We start from the raw sequence: 20,883 nt of genomic DNA on the forward strand, positions 1-20,883 counted from the left end.
GGGAGTGTGGACCCTGCGCCAGATAGGAAGGAGGGGTCCTCGTATCTATGTTCCACCGATCTCCGGGAGTTGACAGCCAGGCCGCCCGGGCAGGCCCACAAGGATTACGGGAGCTGACTGCCTGCTACTGGGGAAGAATGGAGGTCTTCGGACCGGCAGGCGCGTCTGTGCATCATCCCTCCATTAGAAGCTTGCCTAAGCTGTGGCGTCACTCTCGGCATCCCTGCAGCTACGGTCGGCCACCCTTATCCACAACGTCAAGTTGCAACGGTCGCCGAGGTCTCTACGAATGTTTCCATCGTGAGACCGCACATTCAACAGTCCCGAACTCACATTCTCTCCGGTTGCTGGATTATGTGAAGCGACGCCTCTTCTAACGCCGCAGCGATTTTCTTCGACACCAATGAGGCCCCAGAGCTATGGTCGATGATGCTGCGCCCGATACCCTCCCAGGCCGATCGATCCCTCCACCAGATGGTCAAGAGGATGGTGGAGGGGCCCCAGAGCTGTCGCTGCCGGCGGGTGACTCGATTACACGAGGTGCCCAGAGGCGACGACGCCGCAAGCATCGGAAGATCAACATTGGCCTTGCGAGAAAGTTCGACCTTATGACCAAGTTGCTGCGGAATCTCGATGCTCTGGTATACGCGGAACTTTGCACACTGTATTATATGGAGTATGGAGTTCGTGTTCTCGCTTCAATCGACTAGATTCTAACCCAACCGCCAGGTGTTCGATATTTCGCTTCGCTGTCCGCGTATATGGTCAACATCACTGGCTTACGCCTAAGCCCCATGACTACCCCTTGACGATGGAGGCCCCGCGCTCGCAGGTCATTTCAGTATTCGTTCCGAACCTCATATGCATTCTCCTGCACATATTCTCAGCCTTACCCACTGCCGGTGAGGCAGCCAGAGGTTATCTTCATGGCGGTGTCATCGTCGACTTCATTGGACAGAAGCCACCAACCTCGAAACTCACATTCTTGGCTCTGGACCTCATCATCTTAGCTGTCCAATGTTTGATGCTAGCCGTCCATTCTGAGCGAGAAAAGCTGCGACCGCTTGTACAGTCTTTCTGGCCTCAAGTGTTAGGAGGACAAAACACAGCAACATCGACCCAAGATCACGACGCCGAAGAAAGGGGCGTACACAGGGATGCACCCGGATTAGAAGAGGAGGGCACTGAGAGCATAGAATTACAGCCCCTAAGATCCAACCGGGATGTGGAGGCCAGCAATGAAGGAGAGAGGAGCCGAGACAGCAGTCGATCTTCTCGCTGGGTTCGCTCGCTGAACGGGAATCATCTCTTCGACGTGCTCACTTCAGGGAATGGGGTTCTCGGCGAATTTCACATTTCTCACACGATTAGGAACGCCACGACAGACTTTCGCGGAGCAGCAGGGCATTCACTACAAACCTTGGGTTATACTGCCGCGTTAACTAGGCTCTCCGCGATGAGGAGAATGCCCCGTTTAGAACGCAATCAGAGGAATCAAAGATAGTGCAAATGGGTATCACAAAATTAATGCCGACTGGTCTTCAAATGGTGCCGGTGCACCTTGGTATCTTACGCAATCTTGCGACCAACATTACCTACACCGCTGCCCTTTACAGAAACAAGAATGTCACCCGAATCGTCGTCGTCCACGTCTCTCAAACCCCAACTGCTTGCGCCAAACGTTCGCAAGTCCCGGGCCAAGCCAACCATCTCCTCCGTACCTATGACCTCTTTCCCTATCCTCAATCTGCCCACATCCTCGGAGCCCATGGCCATCATCGTCAATACCGTGCTGGCAGACGACATGCTGACACATCCTCCCTGTGCAATATTCTCCAGCAACTGGTAGGCACAGTTCTTTCCGATATCTTCAGGCACGACACCACCCACTGGGGGCGCGACAACATCCGCCGAGTAGAGAACGCCAACAGAGCTCGATTCGGCGACCAAACTCAAACCAAATCCGATACCTGTCCGCGTCTTGGACTTATCGGCCGCCTCAATGAGCGGCGCCTGGTCGTACTGAGCCGCAATGTGGATGTCTGAGACCAATGCGTTCAAGACCTCTCTCGCGGAGTGGATCATTCTGCTGTTGTTGGACGCTGAAACTCCTGTGCAGTATGCGACACCTCGTATCCTCCTGATCTTGCCGGGATTTCGGTTCAGATGAAGCGTTTTCGGAAGTCGGACCTGGCTAGCGAATCGGAGCTCGACAATACCTCCACCACCTCTGCCACCCTTTCCAGGGCAAGATCGTTGCAGAACCCTCAATTCAATTCGCGCCGGTGGGATTCCAAATAGACCGAAGAGAGGTAGAATAGCTGTGCGGAAGGAGTCGACAGAGATGTCGCCGGTCTCAGTCGCAGAGGTGATGACACCCGGTCCCATAAAGCGGACGTTGACGTGGGCTTTGGAGAAGGGCGCAAGGAGGCAGAGTGGCAGGAGGAAGTATGTGACGCCGCGTTTGTTGTTTGCGGGCAAGCTGTGCTCGATGACGTCGCCTTCGGATGCGCCAAACCCAGCAATTGTGCCGGTGATCAGACCGGGGTTGTACCTGATCGTGGTACCGGTGTATGAAATCTCCACAGAGCTTCCATTGGTAACAGCTTCGAGGAGTCGGAGGAAAGAAACCTCATGCGGCGCAAGACCTGGATGTGTCGGCGACGAACTGCGGATTTTGGAGATATTGACGGGTCGTCCCGTGAGGGTGGACAGTACTAATCGTTGCGCAAAGGACCGATGTCCTGTAAATCGCAGCCATTCCGGGGCGGAAGACATCGTGCCGGTGTTTCGTGGCTAGCGATGCTCGAGTGACCGAGAAAAAAAAGTTAGGTAGACCGAGCAAAGCGAGTCTGAAAATTATCTTTTTCTGCCACGGTGTGGCGGCCGGGAGCATTGCGAACGGCAGGCGGTATAGCTTTCAGTGGGCTTTTTGATAAGATAAGGCGATCCCGCGCATCGCGCATCTGGGTTCAGGGTCCATCAAAAAATCTGACCCAGCCCGTTCACTACATTTCCCTGAGCTTCCTTTGCGCCAAACTCAACTCTTCCGTATTTCTTTCAATGTCGACCAACTTCGCCTCTCCTTATGTCTCATAGAGCTCTCTTTCGTGACATTACGTGTCGAAACACATTCATTTGCCAGTCCTGTCTCTCGTCATTAGGGACAGCTGCAACCCCGCAATCATGGGCAACCAGACATAGCTCTCGCTTGGCCCGCTCCCGAATCCAGAGACGAAATGCCCAGCATATCGACCCGCCGACGACCGAATCTGCTTCCGACGAACCTCCAAAAAGCGCGGCAGCTGCACTTCTAGAAGAGTTGACGCAAAAGAAAAAGAAGGGAGAGCCCACCTGGCGCTTCTTTGAGAAGAATGCGGCAGGCAAGGTCAAGGCCCTTCAGGGCGAAGATGCATACAATGATTCTTTAAGCGGATCGAAAGCATTGGAGGAGGACCTCAAGAAGAGCATGATAGCCAATATCAAGTCGACCCTGTCAAGTCTTCAAGACGGCGGACTCCTGGCCCCATTCGGAGTCAACGACATCGATTCCATCGCGAAGGATTTTGAGGCACAATTTGAAGGAGCGAATACTCCAGAGGAGATGACGGAGACTATGGACCTGTACATCAAGAGCCTGGAAAAAAAGCTGGAAGAGAAGGGATTTGATGTAAGCGGATTCGACGATTCGAACCCAATCGCAACATTAGGGACGATCCACGAAGCGACACAAAAAGACCCGTCGGAGAGAAAGAGCGATCCGATACCACAGATACCCGAGAGCGCGTGGAACTTCAACCAGCGAAAGCGCATTTCTCGATTTAACACTACATTGAAACGAGCCACGTATAAAATACGACGAGGAGAGGAGCCAGATGCGAAGACGATACAAACAGTCTGGAAGCTTTACAGCTTGACGAGGCCAACTCTATCCAAAGCATGGGCTAGCGTACCCCATGAGGTATGGGACATACTCTGGCAAATCTTGTCGGTGGACGAAGCCAGGAATCCCGGCCGACTGACTTACCTCTCGATGTTGGCCAGAGACTTGAGCGAGGCCCAGATTCCTCTCAGTCCATCACAGCAACTGGTGACGATAGAAGCAATGTTTGTTGATGGATGGGATGCTAAGGCTATCGAGAGTTGGAAGAGATGTATGCCAACGTTGGGCGATAGCGGAGCAGAAAACTTCCAGGAATTCTGGGAGCTCGGAGTGCGCATGTTCTGCCAAAAGGGCGATATTGTCCAGGCAGAACGCGCAGCCAATAAGCTCTTGGAACGACAACTCGATCCCCGCATTCTGGTGCCGTTGATCAGAAGCTGCGCAGCAGATCCAGCAGAAGAGTCAAGACAGAAAGCGTGGGACACCTACCGACGGATGAAAGACCTGCTTGGTCCTTCGATGGGGCTAGAAGACTACGATCTGGTCATCTCATTTTTCTTGACAACAAACCAGACGGTTCAAGCCCTGCAAGTTTTCGTCGACATGATGTTTTCAGGAACGGTCGACGTGAGGAACCAAGACGTATTGCCCTCCAAGATCGGCAATAAGTTTTTCTTTGGGAAATGGCTCAAACGATTGATCGGTGCAGGGGATCTGGATGGAGCATATAGCGTCTTTCAGTTCATGCAGTCGAAAGGCATTGAGGCGGCTAGTATCCAGATAAATGGCCTCATCGGCGCGTGGCAAAGATCAGGAGGAGCCGACAACCTCCAATTGGCGGATAGCCTTGCGTGGTCGATGATCCAATCTCGCATCGAGTTTGTCAAGAACCGCCGCCGACTGTCAAGTATGGATGGGCCCGGTCGCATCGTGGAGGTGTCTGATTCCCACGCAGAGCTCGCTGCGGTCCCAAAGGCAACGCTGGAGACTTTCTCTTTGCTCGCCGAGAATTACCGTCTCCGAAGCCTGCTTAACAAACTGGAGGAGTTGTGGGACGCCTCGAGAGAAGCAGAAATCAGCCCGGACGCCTTTATGATGAACCAGCTGATCGAGTCTTTCTCCCAAAAGGGCGATCTCTCTGAAGCAAAGGAGGTATATCAGGTACTCGTCCACGAGCGACAAGTGAAACCCGACCCGTACACCTTCATGGCGCTCTGGAAGATGCTAGCAATCAACAGACTGCACAGCGTAACCGGAGATATGCGCATCATGGAAATCAAGAACGCACGAGAGGTGTTTGCGGAGACTATTCGCTTTGCCCACGTCTTCAAGGCCGAAGGTTTCGACAGTCAGTTCGCAAGGAAAATTCTTCACTCTTTCCGCCGATTGAAAGACAACCCTGGAATCGTCGTAGCCCTGCAGACACTGAAGGTAGTTTTCGACTGGACGCCACCAGAGATGCTTACTTTCGAGATGCTATTCGAAACTACCAGCCTGAAGTTCGATACTGGAGCAGCTAGGCAGAAGCTGCGGTTGGCAAAGCGCAACATGGACGCGTTCGTCGAGGCACAGCCCCGACAGCCCGGAGAGCCCAAGACACTCGAGGAGATGACGCAGAAGCAGCGAGGGCAAGAGATGTCCGATTACCTTCAGTCGAAGTACATCAAGGAAATGGGTGTAATTCCAGAAGGTTTAATGGAACAAACGGCCGAAGAGATGGGCGTGTATGATATTCTCATCAAAAAGCCCTAGGGGCAAAAGTCCTCTCTGTATTATGTAGACTAAGATCTGTACACTTATAATGACATCTATCATGACTCCACCACCATATCTTGTCGCAGTGACGTTCCGAATGCCATGTCTGTGTAACGAATAACGACGCTGCACCGTTCAACGTGTCTAGGCAACCACGTCATTGCCACTTAGTCGTGATCTTCCTCTGTCAATCCAGGACATCCCTCCATCTCTGCGTCCGGATATGTGTACTTGCACCAGAAGCAATAGTTGTGCTCCTTTCTCAGATACTCCACCAACCGCCGCAGCTTCTCTGCTTCCTCCAATTCGTTGAATTCGTCCAGCTCTGGATCCTCTTCATCGAGATCCTCCGCCGTAACGTAAACTGTCTGCTTCTTTCCAAGCGCCATCCGGTCGTCCTCATCTTCCTGGTCATCCTCGTACGTCGGCAGCCGCGACAAGCTCTGCTCCAAATCGTGCTTCATCTTCCGATCCCTCTCTTTCTCCTCACGATGCCTCACCAGCCCGCGCCATAACACGTTAATGGACTTGAGCGGCCTCGACTTGGCCCCCGTTGCCAACTTCTTCTTCCTCTCCTTCAGCTCCGCGTCTTCCACAATCTCCCCATCTCCGACGCCCAGCTCCTTCTCCTCCGCCATCCTCTCTGCCATCCTCTGCGCCGCAAAGACCTGACTCTGGACTCGCGCCGTCTCCCTCTCCTGCCTGATGCGATCGCGGTACTCGAGCGGGTCGATCTTGACCCTCTTCCCCTCTTTGACCTCTTCCTCGAACCTCTCTGCCGCCTCACGCAGCTTGCGCTTCCTTTCACTCTCCATGCCGATACCCCCGCGACCGTCCTTGATCTCCACAGCAATCGGCTCTGTTCTCGCAGTGGTGTTGCCGTCGGCACCCAGCGCGCCGCCTTTGAAGCCCATCTTAGCCATCATCGCAAGACCCTTGCTCTTCTTGGCAGCCGCGTCATTGAGCATAGAGCGCGAGAGGGCTTTTTCGCGGGTGGCTTCTTCCTCCGCGGCGAGTTCTTCTTTCGACTTGACGCGTCCTTTGATCTCGCCTTCGCGCTTGAGGCGCTGGCGGCGTTGCAGCGACGTTTCTGCGCCCCGTGATGAGGTTGCCGGGGGCTCGTCGAAGGTCATGTTCATGTAGTCGTCTTCATCATCAGAGGCGGTGGCCTGTTTTGGATCCATGGCGCTGGGCGGATGTAGAAACCTCTGGCGGTTCACAGTGTTACGGATGCGTGAGCAGATGTAAGTGAGAAAGAAAAGTAACCTGGAAATTTGACTCGAGGCTGAGAGACGGCTTGTGTGATGGCGCAACCTCGCACTTTCAACACCCAGGTCAGATGATGTTAGAGGTACCCGAGTACAGTGTTATCTCATTCAGAAAGCTCGCACGGAAGCAATTTAAAATTGACGTGTTTTGGTTGTTGCGAGGAAGGAAGCTGAGTTGAATGAATGCAGGAAAGATGCCTGGGGCTTATTGTGGAGGAATCGGCGCTGGAACCAGCTGCCACCAGGTGTCAATAGCTCACTATGGATCGAAGCCAACCTCAACGCACTTGGGATGCTCAACTCTAACTCCTTGTACAGAGATACAAAAAAGTGATGCTCCGAGGGTTGTTAATTTTTTCATTTCTTGAGCTAGTGTCATCTAATTGAACACTATTCCTCCTTTGAAAACTCAGACTAAGAAATACTCTCAGCGATTTATACATCACTATTGTTATTTCGAAATCTAAGAAACAAAGCAACGAGAGCGATAACATTTCAACCTCAGGAATTTCAGCTAAAAACGTCATTTCATATTGTTCTAGCTGCAAGCGCCCTCTACTCTGTTATCTGAGTTTGTCCGTGTAAGTGACCGGAGACCAACAAGTGTGACAAATCGACCGATCACGGATGGGCTCGAGAATACCTCAACTCGCGGCGCCTGCCAGTACTTAGGTAAGGTTATGTTCTGTTCTAATACGTTGTATTGCAGACAGTTGGCAAAGTTTCTCCAGCAATTTATAAAGATATTCTGACCCGAATCCAGGCACCAGACTAAGCAGCACCTCTACTAAGTTTGTTGATGATACTGAAAACACGAATATTCAGCCAATTTGATGCGCGAACCAGGTCTGACAATTTCCCTCGAGCGCATGTAGCTGTCTACTTGAAGCTGACGCGGTATATGGATAGAGCGTGGTTTTTGGCCACAGGTGTAGACACTTAATTCCCATACGAACGGACTCACGAACTTAGGACAAAGGCTTTGAGATACGTCTGTTTGCCTTGAAATCTTTTCTATTCCGGTCTTCATCTTCCCATCCAGACGTCTCGGCCCAGAAACAGTGGCGCCAACCCATCCTCATGCTGGTATTCAATACAAAGAGAAAATAAGATGCCGATAAGCACGTATAAATTTTTAATTACGCAAGCAAGCAGACGGACAACGAACATGTCTACCTGTGTCTCGCCCTCTTCCTGCCCGCCTTCTCCCTCTCGTAAGCATTGGACTCTCTGCCCTCCTCGTTCTGGATCTCCGCCACGAGCCTCTTGTACTTCTTCTCGTATGCCTCGTCCTTGGCCTTCTTGACGCGGAGATTCTCGCGGGCCATGAACTGGGCGTCCTTGCGCAGCTCGCGCATGGCGCCCTTGCGCTCCTTCTTGTGCTCCGCCTTGAGCTTGGCCATTTCGGCGCGCTCGCGGTCGGGGTCGTAGTGCTTGTTCGGGTCGAAGGAGTCCTCGAACTTGGGAATAAAGGTCTTGATGGCAAGGGGCTTGTGGTGGTGTAGCTCGAGCGGGCGACGGGAGAGCTGAGCGATCTTGAGCATGCGGTCCAGCTTGACCTTGGACTTCTCCACTTGCTCGCCGAGGGCCTCGGGGAACTTGGAACGGCAGGCCTTGCTGTTTAGATGCGCGACGAGGTTCAGGGCAGGCTGGAAGGTCTCGTAGAAAGCCGACTTGCCAGTCCACGTGTCAGCAGCGGCACCCACGAGCTGGACGGTGGTGCTTAACAAAGCGGCTTTCGTAGACTCAGCCTCCTTGCCGGATACACCAGTGGCGGAGCAATCCTTTGGAGAGAGCCGGCGGAGCTCAATCTTCTTCGCATTTGCTAGGCGAATACCGTCCGCAGGCTGGTGAATAGGGAAGCTTCCCGTGGCCGGAGGGGCTGTGGGAGCCAGGGCGCAAAGGGTGTTGAGGCAGTAGCTCATGACCTCGGGGACGTAACGCTTGGAATATTGCTGGTACTGCACGGCCAAGGTCGAGAGGTAGGTGCCAATAGCGTAATCGTTGAGGGTCTGCGGGATCTTGCCGCCAAGGTAGCGCCCGATAGTGAGCATTGCAGGTGTCGTGACTTGGTGGAAGTGATCTGAAGTTGGGAATGTCGACCCAATCGCGGCTAGTAATGTCAAGTCTCCCATATGCAGAGCAAGAGGACGTTCTTGGCTGATTGTCTCGAGATGAGACCGGTACTGCACGGCAATCTCGATGGGGAACATCTTGGCCAATGAGTGGATGTGTCGAACGACACTCTCCACTGCTTGGAAAGACGGGCTACCATCACTGCGATCGCTGGCGACCAGATCGACAAGTGCTTTGGCAAAGTTTCCAAGCTTCTCCTTGTGCCTGCTGTCCAGCTTTGGATGGTAAAGAGCTCTGATGCGCTGCACGATGGTAGGCATCTTGTCGCTGGGGTATTTCTGCACAAGAGCCTGCAGCTCATCGTAGCTTTGCGGGCATGGAAACGTGAATGGCAATTCGCCATCCACAGCCATCTTGTCGCCTGTAGGCGCACTTATAAAGATTGAGCTCTTGGCTTCTTCTTCATTGAGCAGGCCCTTGGTAAATTCGTCGTCTTCGTCATCCTCGGCCTCTCCCTCTCCGTCACTCTCCTCGTCAGATTCTTCTTCCTCTTCGCTGACGGGTTCGAGATCCGAGCCACTGGCAACCAGGTCGTCGTCGATGATAAAGTCGTCCTCATCGTCGAAGCCGAGTTCGGTTGCGGTTGGACGAGTCTTGATTCCCTTACCAAGGCCAAAGTCCTCGTCCTCCTCTTCGGTGATAAACTCGAAATCTGGCTGCCCAGCAGGATCGTCTTCCATTTCTTCATCTTCATCTTCTTCATCACTAGAGACGGGCTCTCCGTTCATTCGCTTCAAACGCTTCTCCTCAAGCTCCTTGAGCCTCTTGGATTCCTCTTCCGCCTTCTCTTCGTCGGTCTTTGTTCGCTCGGCGGGCGCAGCTCTGCGATCCTGGACGAGCTTCTTGAGGCGCAAGTCAAAATCCTTGTCGAAGGTAGCCCTATCAACGCCAGCAATCAACCTCCCTGAGTTATCCGACTTCGCAGTATCATTTTTGCCGCCGGCAAACAGGAGAGCCTGAAGGTTTGGCAACTCCTTGTCCAGCTGCAAACGCAGATCTTCGTCTTCGTCCTTCGCAACCTGACGCTCATACTTGTACGCCTTCGATTTCGCAATAACTTCCTCCATGACTTCCTTCTTTGACTTTTTCCTCTCGGGTTGGTCGTCGCCGGCATCCTCGTCTCCCAATTCACCGGCACGAGCGCGCTTCATTCTCTTTGCCAGCATATCCGAATCATCGCTCTCGAAGCCGTTGAGGTCGTCTTCGTCAAAGTCGTCTGCGAGTGCTGAGTCGTCCAGGTTGATCGATTGACCCATGTGGGTCAGTTCTGTGAGTGGCTCGGCCTCCTCGAGATCGAAAAGAGAAGTCTTCTTGTGTGACCTTTGCTTCTCCCGGGCGAAACGTTCAATCATCTTTTCCTCCTCGGCCATTGCTGGGTCGTTTTCACCGAATCGACGATCGAGTATTCCTCCGACCTTGTTTCGCTTCTGCATCTCGACGAGCAAAGTCTCTCGGCGCTGTGTTTGCAATTAGCAGATTGTTCCTGCGGTCAATGAGCTACTCTGCGTACCCTCTGCTCGCCAATGGACTTTGCTACTCCAGGACGACCGCTAATTCCCTTTGCAGCGGCTCCCGCGGGAGGTCTGTTGCTTGTGACATCGAACTTGGGTCCTCTTGGGTTGTGCTTGAGGTCAAACGGATTGAATTGCTCTCTGATTTGCCCCAGGGCCGCACTCTTCTGCAGACGCTTGTCATTCTTCGCTTTCTCCTCCTGTGCAATCTGGCGCTTTTGCTTTTTGGACTTTTGCGGTCCGATGATCCCCTGCTCCTTGAGGGAGGACTTGAGCCTTTTGAGCTGCGAGCCGGCCATTTTGTCGAGTGTTCCCCAAAGATGGTGTCGATTTCGCAACTGGAGAATGGCAGGCACTAATCTTCCAAAAGTTTTTTGAGAGCGACTGTGCCTTATCTTATCATCATAGTGGGGAACCAAAGGCGGTGGCGCATGGCAGAACCAGCGGCGAGCTTCACTCACCCGGCTTCCATCGTCAGCTAGTAAAGCAGCCGGCTTCCACGCAACCCCAACCAAATCTCACCCTAAATTCCGCCAACACTTCTTCTAAAAGTGCTTGCGACAAGCTACTTTACAATGTTTCAATAGCCTTGCATTCGAAGATTTTCAACATGACTTTCATGTCATTTATTCGTGATGAGCGCATCGTCCTGCTGGGGATTGGTGTCGCTACGTTCGGCATGGTCACTATGATGACCCAGATGCTGACGTACATCCGCGACGAGAATGAAGTGAAGGCATCACCTCCTAAAACGCAGTACATTACGCAGGAAACAGAGGACTCGCTTGGTCTCGAAACACTTGACAAACTTCTCTGCCATCCCAACTTCTCTATCCGGGATGTCGCAATCAAGATCCTCTGCGACCGTGCAGTGAACGACACCGACACCGTTCGATATCTGCTTTATGGCATTACCCGGCCTGACTACGATACTCGTATGCGGAGCCTTCGTGCTCTTGCGACTTTGACGGGTCAGACCAATGGTGAGAAGCTTTCGTGCGTTTGCGGAGCGGAAGAGCTGACTGACTTATAGACTTTGCAGAGGGTCTCTCCAAACTGCACACATGGAGAGCGTACACGGCCCTCGTGCGGTCCCTTGAGCTCAGCTTGGAGGATGTGGAACACACGAAGCTCGATGACAAGTACTGGGACGAGTATTATCTGCGCGACATGGCCGAACGGTTCTGCCTCATGTTCGTCCTCGAGCTGGTTACCAAGTACGGCGCCGACATGCTGGTGAAGGCCAAGTTTGTTGAGAAATGGCTGGCGAAGCAGCCTTGGGGAGACACCGAGTCCGAGGTTCAGGAGAACTTCATCTACTACATGGAACACAAGAACAACCGTATCGTCGACATCGTTACCAGGATTGCACACACCACCGCTGGCGCGAAGGCCATTGTTGCCTGCAAGTTGGCGTCCAAAACGAATTTCAACCTCACTCCGGATGCAAACATTGCTGGCTTTACAATAGCATTGCAGTCGACCTTGTCAAATGCTGAGGGCGATGAAGGCCAACAGTCCGCAGAGCAATCCGTAGAGCAGGTGCCTCGTACCAGAGAGCACTCGGCGGAAGAACAACGTCTGAGACGCCGACATCGAGAAGCTATGGTCTTCAATGATGGCACACGACCTATCCACAGAGAGGACATAATTGAGAGAGGCCACGACTCCCCCAGCTGAAAAAAAAAAAAAAAAAAAAAAAAAAAAAAAAAGCGGAATATTCATCGAAACATGTTCTGCCCAAGGGTCTCACTCATTACCATAGATTTACACCCTGTCACGGCGCATCGGAGAATGAACCAGGGGCTACTGAGTAGGCTGCTGATGGCATGAGAACGCGCACGCGATTCGGAGAAGAAAATTCCTGCAACTCAACACGGCCCGGTGCGGCCGATAGCAGGGAGTACCCCGAGACCGGTAGCGCGTCAAGATCTTATTGCCGACGGCCTGTTGTGGTTTTGTAGCACGTGGAAGAGGGCGCATAATTGCAACTCATTTGCAATTCATTCCCTTCCGAGGTGGGAGATCCAATGGCAAGTCGTTTACGCACACGCCAGAATAGCATGGATTGGACAACGCGTCTCAAAACGCAACAGAATTGTTGCCTACAGATTCAATAGGAGAATGTGAACCAAGCACAGTGAGATTCCGCGCGGGCTATGCCATGATTAAGTGACAAATTACCACAGACCGATTTGCGATTATGCTTTCAGACGATACGTATTCTTGAATGCGAGAGGTCGGAAGGCAGATTGGCGAGATTATTTTCGTCTGATCGTGAGCTGTAAGATCCGTGCTTCACGTCGGTCCAGTCGGCGGCCAGCTTTGAATGATTTAGCGTGGTGATGCACCCGTGGCACAGGTCAGGCAGGGCAAATGCCAGCTCGGAGATTCTTAGCGGTTTCCCCCACTGTTCCTGGGATTTCGGAAGCTTTGACGCTAAACCCCAGGGACCCTCTCTCGGCCTGGAGCCATTTCCAGAAGGAAACGCCCAGGCCGTCCCTGTCTGATTCCAGGAACGGGGTCTCACCCAAAGCAGCGGTATCCAACGACTGAGAAAGATTGAAATCAACCTGGGGCAATTGGGGTTTGGGCCTGGACGGTGGGTTTCTGTCCGCGAGAAAGTTCTTTCTCTCAGAGTTGCTGGATTAGGAAGCAAAACAAGAACAACACATCTCGCGACATAAAATGCACGCAAGCCGCAGCCGACGGAGGACATCTGTCACCGTTGGCAGGCCCTGTCGGACCTGATTCGCATCACGCAGCCGTGTGACGACTTGCATGGGACCCATATCTTGCCCAACGCTATCTTGACTCTTTTGGGCGGACGACGGCGCTGTCCCCTGGTTCATTCCAGCTGGATCCAAGCCCGCCTCGGCCAAAGAATGACAATAGAATTCGGGTCGCCGGAAAGCGGGAGCTGGTGCTGACCGATCAGGTAGCATCTGATGTGGCTGCCATGGTTCAGTTCGTTGACGGTGACCATCTAAATTTGGGAGGCGTTAGACAGGTGACTGGGCAAGGGAACCAAATCTAAGATTAAATGTCAGAATTGAGAGGCGAGTGGTCGATTACAATTATTGGCCTGATGCTACGCCGGTTAATCAGTTTCGACTTTGGGGTGGTAGTACTCGTACATGCTTTCTGATGAGATGTGGTTGAGACTTTGTGAGGGATATTACCTACCGACCTAAGGTACTCTCCGGTATCAGTAAGTGGACGAAGATGGCATGAGCGATGCGTGAGGCGGAGACATGTGTGAAGTGAGGTGTTCACCCCGCGACGGCCACAACAGCCACGACGGACAGGCGAACACGTTGCATGCAGGCGGTCAAGTCCCCTGGGCTGGGCGGCTCCTGGCCCCGCTGTCTGCATGCAGCGGTAAAGACAGCCACGTTCGGACGATGCAGAGCTACGACAGCGTCATGGCAACCATGAGGAGATGGGTGCAGCAGGAACCACTGACGACGGCCGTGGGCTTCAAGGGGTCGACGTCTAGAAGATCTGCGGCTGCATCGCAATGGGGATGATGAAGGAGCGACGCAGCTACACTGTCCAATTGCAGCCATCGACAGCGCAGAGTCAGGGCCTGTCACTGCCCAAGCCCATCACGAGCAGCCGCCACCTGTGACTGCTCTTTGCTGAATCTGGATCCACGTAAACATCGGGGAGCCGTTGCTCGTGATACAAAGACCTCGTCGTCGTCTTCTGTCTCCATCTCGGGTTTCGTCTCTGGCTCTGTCTGTCTCGATCCCCAGCAGCCAGCCAGCCAGCCAACTCGCTCGACTCTTGTCGCTAACCTGTCGTCCACCTTCTTGGTGTGTCTTGACTGTCTTGACTTTGTCTCTCCTTACACCAATCTGTACCAGTGCAAGTCACACACAACCACGACTCACTGCCATTCAATTCTTCACCCTTCGTTGCCATCTCCCATTCCACCACGACACGCACAAACACATACTACACCACCAGTTCTTCCCAAGGGAGACGGGTACCTGCCGCTACATCTGCATCGTCTAACCATCCCACCACCGCCGCTACCACCATCACCGCCAGCAAGGATAGCGCTACACTCCTGACGGATCACCAACTCCAATCCAATCCCCCTTCCCTGACACCCACCGCCCCCCTGCATCTTGTTGGCCATCGGATCCCTACCCCAAAGGCTGAGCCAAAAAGTGGTCAACGTCTGAGGACATTTTAGAGCGACCGTGCTTTCAAAGGGGATAGGAGGCTCAGAGCGCAACAAAAAGCCCCTCATCTCGCGAGCTTCCCTCTGTCGCATTGGACTTTTCCGTCCTCTTTTTCTTTTGTCGCCGTCGCCGTCGCCGCTTGACAAACCCCCTGTTGTTGCCCGGACCATCGTCATTGTCATTGTCCTAGTCTTCCCCAGCCGGCACTGACCACGCAGCTTGGGACTGCTGCCAGAGGACCCTGACAAGGCCACCATCGCAAGACATCTCGGCCAGAGAGACAATCTTTTGCGCCCAACTACACGCTACCGCCCCAACTTGGCTAAGGCCAGATCCAGAGACAGACGTCAAGCTATCGGGACGATCACACCTCGCGGGTCTCTGGTTTTAGCCTCTTCTCGGCCAGAGCGTGCCTCTTCTCCCTCCCACCCGACCAAATCGACCCGAAATTTTTCCCGCCAGCCAGGTCTTGGGTTGCTTCTTCTGCCGTCCCGTCCGCCAAAGAAGGATCTCGTCGCGCCTCCCATTCGCTGTCGGCTGCCGCCACGACTAAAGCAAGCAACCCAACCTTGCATTTGCGCTACGCCGCGTCCAGTGGGGCGTCGGGAAACAACACACCACAACCTGGAACCTGGCCTGACCTGCGCGGCCTAACAAAGGCCACGTCCAGTAAAGTTGCCATTCAGCGCTCCCTCTAGTGGTCGTGTTTAGTGGCCGGGTCCCTGTCCATGAACCGTGGCACCCACTAAATATTACCTTGAATTCGCCCAAACTATTTCATCATGTCCGTCACCACAACAACAGCGACCGCCGCATACGCGCCGACCCATCGGTCTCTCGCCAACCAGCCGCGCTCTCTTCGCAAAGCGACCAGCTTCACAAGCGCTTTCCCCTCCGCCGCAACCGCTTCTTCTCCCAGCCTCAACTCGCTTTACAACGCCCATTCGCGTCTTACTCCTTCGCACAAGACTCTCCCGCGGAAATCCTCCCTTGCTGCCCTTACTCCCAACTCGCTCGCCTCCATTCCCGATGTGAGCGAGTCTTACGCCTACAACAGCGTGCTAGCCGACTCGCCCGATCGCAACATGGCGCCCACCACTCCCGGTAAGCCCGGGAATGATTTTGTCATTGGCGATGTCGTCGAAGTGCCGGGCAACATGCTCGCTACTGTTCGATTTATCGGTTCGGTTCAGGGAAAGAAGGGCACTTTCGCTGGGGTGGAGCTGCATCCAGAGTTCTCACAGCGGGGGAAGAACTCTGGTGAAGTAGAAGGGTATGTGCACTTGTTCTCATGCGGTTTCCTTTTGAGAAACAACGGCTGACTTTGATTGCCCAGTGTTTCATACTTCACGACGACTTTGCCCGGCGCTGGTATTTTCCTGCCTGTCACGAAGGCTGTAAGGCGAGACTCTCCTCCCGGCTCCTCCGCGAGCTCATTCCCACATACACCCACGGCGAGCACTTTGGGTGGCCTGAAAGTCGGCAACCAGAACTCGACAAACTTCACTCCTCCTACGCCATCGCTGCCCGCATTTAGCAAATCCGTCGGCCCTGGCATTGGACGTTCTACTAGTCCTGGACTGAAGAAGCCAAGCAAACCCTCCCTGCGCCCAGAGTCGCCGTCGCGCAAACTGCAAATGACGCCTGGGCCGAGGCCTTCACTGGCAACCCCCAACAGAGTCCCTTCCAAGTACACGTCTCCCACTGGCAATAGATTTGCTCAGAGCGTGCGTGGAACGGCTGGGGATCCTAGCAAGACACCCGGCAGACTCGACAGGAAACCTAGCGTGGGACCTCGCAGTGCTTCTGCCCTGGGCCTGTTTGACGAGGAAGCCACACCCACCGCCTTGCAGCGGACCAAAACAAACGGAAGCGTAACGTCGGTCTCGTCATATAGCTCACAATTTCGGGTTCCCTCGCGCGCGGGCTCCAGAGCAGCATCGAGGGCCACCAACGATCATGAGGTGGAACGGTTGAGGACGCAGCTTGAGGATCGTGAGAGACAGTTGAGAGACCAAGCAGCCACGTTAGCAGAGATGGAAAGCAGTCTTACTGAGCTGCAGACACTAATGGAGAACTCCGACATGACAGCCATGAAACGAAATAGTCTCGATGATAAGGACTCCGCGCAACTTCGAATGCTGGTTAGAGAAAAGAACGACAAGATCGCCATGCTTACGGCCGAATTCGATGCGCACCGAGCCGACTTCCGCAGCACCATCGATACCCTGGAGATGGCTAGTACTGAAACTGAGCGAGTGTATGAAAAGCGCATCGACGAACTCATGGGAGAGATTCGAGAGCTCGAGTCTCGCACTGATGATGTGGATGTGGTTGCACGGCAATTGAAGCAGCTTGAGGAGTTGGTACAAGAATTGGAGGAGGGCCTTGAAGATGCACGACGTGGCGAAGCCGAAGCCAGAGGGGAGGTCGAATTCCTTCGCGGTGAAGTCGAGCGAACGCGTACCGAGCTGCGCCGCGAACGCGAGAAAGCCTCAGCTACGATGAACGGCTCCGGAGGCCCATCAAACGGCGATCGGGCTTCTGTATCCAAGGAACTCGAGCAGAAGGAAGACGAGATTCGAGGGCTGAAGGCTATCATCCACTCCCTCAGTCGAGATTCTGTCCCCGATGCCGAGAAACCGGAAGACCCCTCGATCCGCGAGAACGCTATGGCGCGCGAGAAGTTGGAGAGAGAGCTCGCGGAGCTTCGTGCTGTTGTCAAGGACAAGAACCACCGCGAGGAGGAACTTGAGCGGGAGGTGGAGATGCTGCGTAGGGGTAGCGCCACAACTCAACGATCTGGTTCCATGACAAACGGTGGCGCCCAGCGCTCGTCACTCCGCGACTCACGTGACACCGTGGTGTTGACGCGGAACAACGAGCCTCGATCCCCCGAGGCGACGCACAAGCGTGGCCGCACCTTGGACACCATGCCTGAGAGCGATACCTACTCATCAGTTACTGAGAATAGCACTCTCTGGTGCGAGATCTGTGAGACTGGCGGTCACGACATTCTCACCTGCACCAACATGTTCGGCACCGACGGCGGCAAGACCAATGGTGACGGGAGGTCCATCAAGGACGTGACAAGAGAAGCGTTGAAGCCCATGGACGATGAGCACAAGCCCCCTCCTCTGTCGCCGAGACCCAAGGCATCATCTTCTCCTCCGGCTACCCTGCCTGCTGCTCCCCCAATCGTCAAGATCCTGCCCAACCCCATGGATAATGGACCTGTTGCTGGCAAGGATAGCGGCGTGGTAGACAACTCCAAGTGGTGCGCCCTTTGCGAGAGAGACGGGCACGACAGTGTCGATTGTCCGTTTGAAGATGCGTTCTAGGGGTACTGACTTCTACTCTTGGAAGCGAAGGACGCCCGCCACTTTTTTATGGTCCAGGTCTTGGTCTCATTGTTATATCGTGTTGAATCGCTTGGAGAGGTCAGCCTGTACGATGGGCGGGAGTTGTGTAGGATTTTGGGTGACAAAGTGGTGGTAGTTTTCTGTTCGTCATAGCATTTGTAGCGATGATACCACAGTTCACAGTAACGTTTCGAGGAGTGGAGGAGACGACACAATGGCCGTGGGCTTTTGGTACTGAAGCCACATGACTTCTACAACATCTTAATAGTAGACCTTAAAAATAAGAAGATCCTACTACAGATTACAGGCAACATATCGATGGCTCTGTCGCATGTGATGAATTGTTCTCGAAATCTGAGGCCGGCTGCCAGCACTTGCTGAAGGGACGGGCTGCATTCGGACGGCAGGGGTCTTCCCGTCGGTAGCGGCCGGGGCTGCTGAGCGTTCAATGCCGTCTCCCGAGTTGGGTCTGTAGGGTGTTCCCCACCAGCCAGAAGGAGGTCCCCGTGGCGTTTCACGGTCTCTGCGCACGAATCCTTAGCTCAGCCGGGCATGGCGCAGCCAGTACCACTCACTGGATGAGAAGGGCGGCAACCTTCAGCAGCAGCAGGAGCAATTGATCTGATGTTTCCCGTTCAGTCGTCTCCCACGTCTCAAAGTTTGCAGTATTTTCACATCCTCAGATCGCGCGTCTATCCTCACATCCTCCATCGACTCTCGTCACCTTCTGCAACCTGCCTTTGCTATTTGCGTCACCTTTCGCGCGGTTCCGGCGGATACACTAGAGCACAGTCCCGCGTTCCCCGAAAGCGACTTACAGAGCGGCACTGGGACCTGACGTACTACCGTACCCATCCTTGGCCTCTTTTTTTTTTTAACGGACCTGCGTCAGCTCCTTGCCCACTCACGGTTGCCGGGGTTGTGAGAGCTAATAGCTGTCCACTGCTCTGCTGTTCCTGATTCTTCACAGAGCCCAGTGACGCGCGCGCGGAAAGGTCGACGTAACCTCAATTCGCATCGAGGCTGTGCAGCTTTTCCTTTCCTTTTTACTTCTTCCTTCTTGCTTTCGTCCGTTGTGATCGCCTCACCGTTTTTAAACTGTTTACCGCCAACGAGGAGCTGTGTGATTGGACTCCCAATTGTTTGAAACCCCGATTCCGCCGAGAGAGAGAGCAGACCCTCCCCCGGACGAACCTCGAAACCGCAACAGCATCATACAAATCGCATCGTCGAATTGTCGAATTGAAAGTAGCCCACCATGGCGCAAATGCTCCTTGACATCGTCTACTCCTTCGGGAACTGCCTAAACTGCTTCCCCGGCTCCCCGACCCTCAAGATCAACAGCCGCAACTTCAAGATTCTCCGTCTCCTCGGCGAGGTAAGCCCACCTCCGCATCTCCAGTGACTGGCCCAGCAGCTAATGAACCCCTCCCCTTCGCACAGGGCGGCTTCTCCTACGTCTACCTCGTCCAAGACACATCGACCAATGAAGAATTCGCCCTCAAGAAGATCCGATGCCCCTTCGGCGCCGAGTCCGTCGCCCAGGCGATGAAAGAGGTCGAGGCCTACCGCCTCTTCGCCCGCGTCCCGGGCATCATCCACGCCGCGGACCACGCCATCGCCACCGAGCGCGGCGGCGAGCCCGGCTCCAAGACCGTCTACGTCCTGCTGCCCTACTACCGCCGCGGCAACCTCCAGGACCTCATTAACGCCAACCTCGTCAACCACACCGCGTTCCCCGAGCGCCGCCTCATGCTGCTGTTCCTCGGCGTCTGCAAGGCCCTCCGCGCGATGCACAAGTACAGCGGCGGCCCGCCGGTGGCCATGGAGCGCATGGAGATGGGCAACGGCGACGAGGAGGACTCGACGGAGAACAACAGCAAGAGGAAGAAGGGCAAGAACAAGGGCGGGAACAGGGTCACGAGCGCCGCGGCAGGAGGCGCCGACGACGAGGACGAGGAGGACCAGCAGAGGCCCTTGATGGAGGGGGAGACGCCTGGGTCGGGCGACGTGAAGTCCTATTCGCATCGCGACATCAAGCCCGGTAAGCTTCCATCCATCCACTCAGCAGACAGCCAGTACAGGAAACTAACAGTTATGGCAAAACAGGAAACATCATGATTGACGACTCGGGCTCCAACCCAATCCTGATGGACCTCGGCTCCATCGCCCCGTCCCCGATTGCAATCACCTCGCACTCCCTCGCCATCGCGACGCAGGACATCGCCGCCGAGCACAGCACCATGCCCTACCGCGCCCCGGAGCTCTTCGACGTCCGCACAGGCACCGTGATCGACACAAAGGTGGACATCTGGTCGATGGGCTGCACGTTGTACGCATGCCTCGTCGGCAAGTCCCCCTTTGAGGCACGCTCCGATGAGACGGGTGGTTCGCTGAGTCTCTGCGTTCTCGGCGGCGACTGGCGGTTCCCCGACGAGGGCGTTAGGCGTACCGGCACGGGCATGAAGGGCAAGGCCGTTGATTCGGGCAACGGTGGCGCATCAGCCAGCGAGCCCAAGATCAGCGAGCCCATCCGCGACGTTGTGAGGAAATGTCTCAAGGTCGAGCCGGCTGAGAGGCCAGACATTGACGAGCTTATTGACATGGTGGAAACCGTCATTGAGGAGCTGCCTCAGGAAGGTTCGCTGTGAATGGAAAAGTTTGGGTTGGAACCGTGTATTGTATTATGATCTGTTCACAATTATTCCCGGGGAATTTGCAAGGCTTTTTCAAAGTCACCGCGGCGTTCTGGGGCGGGCGCTTGTAGGATCAAGG

At 54.4% G+C, this 20,883-nt stretch overlaps 7 protein-coding genes across 7 annotated transcripts; 5 read left to right on the forward strand and 2 right to left on the reverse strand.

Moving 5' to 3' along the window:
• Positions 1–419: 419 nt before the first annotated feature.
• Positions 420–1,504, forward strand: dsc4 (DSC E3 ubiquitin ligase complex subunit 4; the record flags this gene model as incomplete). The annotated part of the gene is made up of 2 exons (XM_036632540.1): positions 420–676; positions 730–1,504. 2 exons carry the CDS (start codon positions 420–422, stop codon positions 1,502–1,504), a joined length of 1,032 nt encoding a protein of 343 aa, XP_036500920.1.
• A 65-nt stretch (positions 1,505–1,569) lies between these two features.
• On the reverse strand, positions 1,570–2,778 carry RCL1 (RNA 3'-terminal phosphate cyclase-like protein; the record flags this gene model as incomplete). Its single annotated transcript, XM_036632541.1, has 1 exon — positions 1,570–2,778. The coding sequence occupies one exon, from the start codon at positions 2,776–2,778 to the stop codon at positions 1,570–1,572; it is 1,209 nt and encodes a 402-aa protein (XP_036500919.1).
• Positions 2,779–3,088: 310 nt separating this feature from the next.
• On the forward strand, positions 3,089–5,635 carry CGCS363_v000693 (uncharacterized protein; the record flags this gene model as incomplete). The annotated part of the gene is made up of 1 exon (XM_036632542.1): positions 3,089–5,635. The coding sequence occupies one exon, from the start codon at positions 3,089–3,091 to the stop codon at positions 5,633–5,635; it is 2,547 nt and encodes an 848-aa protein (XP_036500918.1).
• Positions 5,636–8,078: 2,443 nt separating this feature from the next.
• On the reverse strand, positions 8,079–10,852 carry NOP14 (putative nucleolar complex protein 14; the record flags this gene model as incomplete). The annotated part of the gene is made up of 2 exons (XM_036632543.1): positions 8,079–10,499; positions 10,553–10,852. 2 exons carry the CDS (start codon positions 10,850–10,852, stop codon positions 8,079–8,081), a joined length of 2,721 nt encoding a protein of 906 aa, XP_036500925.1.
• Positions 10,853–11,163: 311 nt separating this feature from the next.
• Positions 11,164–12,233, forward strand: CGCS363_v000695 (uncharacterized protein; the record flags this gene model as incomplete). The annotated part of the gene is made up of 2 exons (XM_036632544.1): positions 11,164–11,536; positions 11,587–12,233. 2 exons carry the CDS (start codon positions 11,164–11,166, stop codon positions 12,231–12,233), a joined length of 1,020 nt encoding a protein of 339 aa, XP_036500924.1.
• Positions 12,234–15,528: 3,295 nt separating this feature from the next.
• Positions 15,529–18,087, forward strand: tip1 (Tip elongation protein 1; the record flags this gene model as incomplete). The annotated part of the gene is made up of 2 exons (XM_036632545.1): positions 15,529–16,019; positions 16,083–18,087. 2 exons carry the CDS (start codon positions 15,529–15,531, stop codon positions 18,085–18,087), a joined length of 2,496 nt encoding a protein of 831 aa, XP_036500923.1.
• Positions 18,088–19,366: 1,279 nt separating this feature from the next.
• ppk13 (Serine/threonine-protein kinase ppk13) lies at positions 19,367–20,759 on the forward strand (the record flags this gene model as incomplete). Its single annotated transcript, XM_036632546.1, has 3 exons — positions 19,367–19,486; positions 19,552–20,152; positions 20,218–20,759. The coding sequence occupies 3 exons, from the start codon at positions 19,367–19,369 to the stop codon at positions 20,757–20,759; spliced, it is 1,263 nt and encodes a 420-aa protein (XP_036500922.1).
• Between the last annotated feature and the right edge of the window lie 124 nt (positions 20,760–20,883).

This window comes from Colletotrichum siamense (genome assembly GCF_013390195.1).
Source record: "Colletotrichum siamense strain Cg363 chromosome Unknown KSG_Cg363_contig01, whole genome shotgun sequence".
Classification (NCBI taxonomy): domain Eukaryota; kingdom Fungi; phylum Ascomycota; class Sordariomycetes; order Glomerellales; family Glomerellaceae; genus Colletotrichum; species Colletotrichum siamense.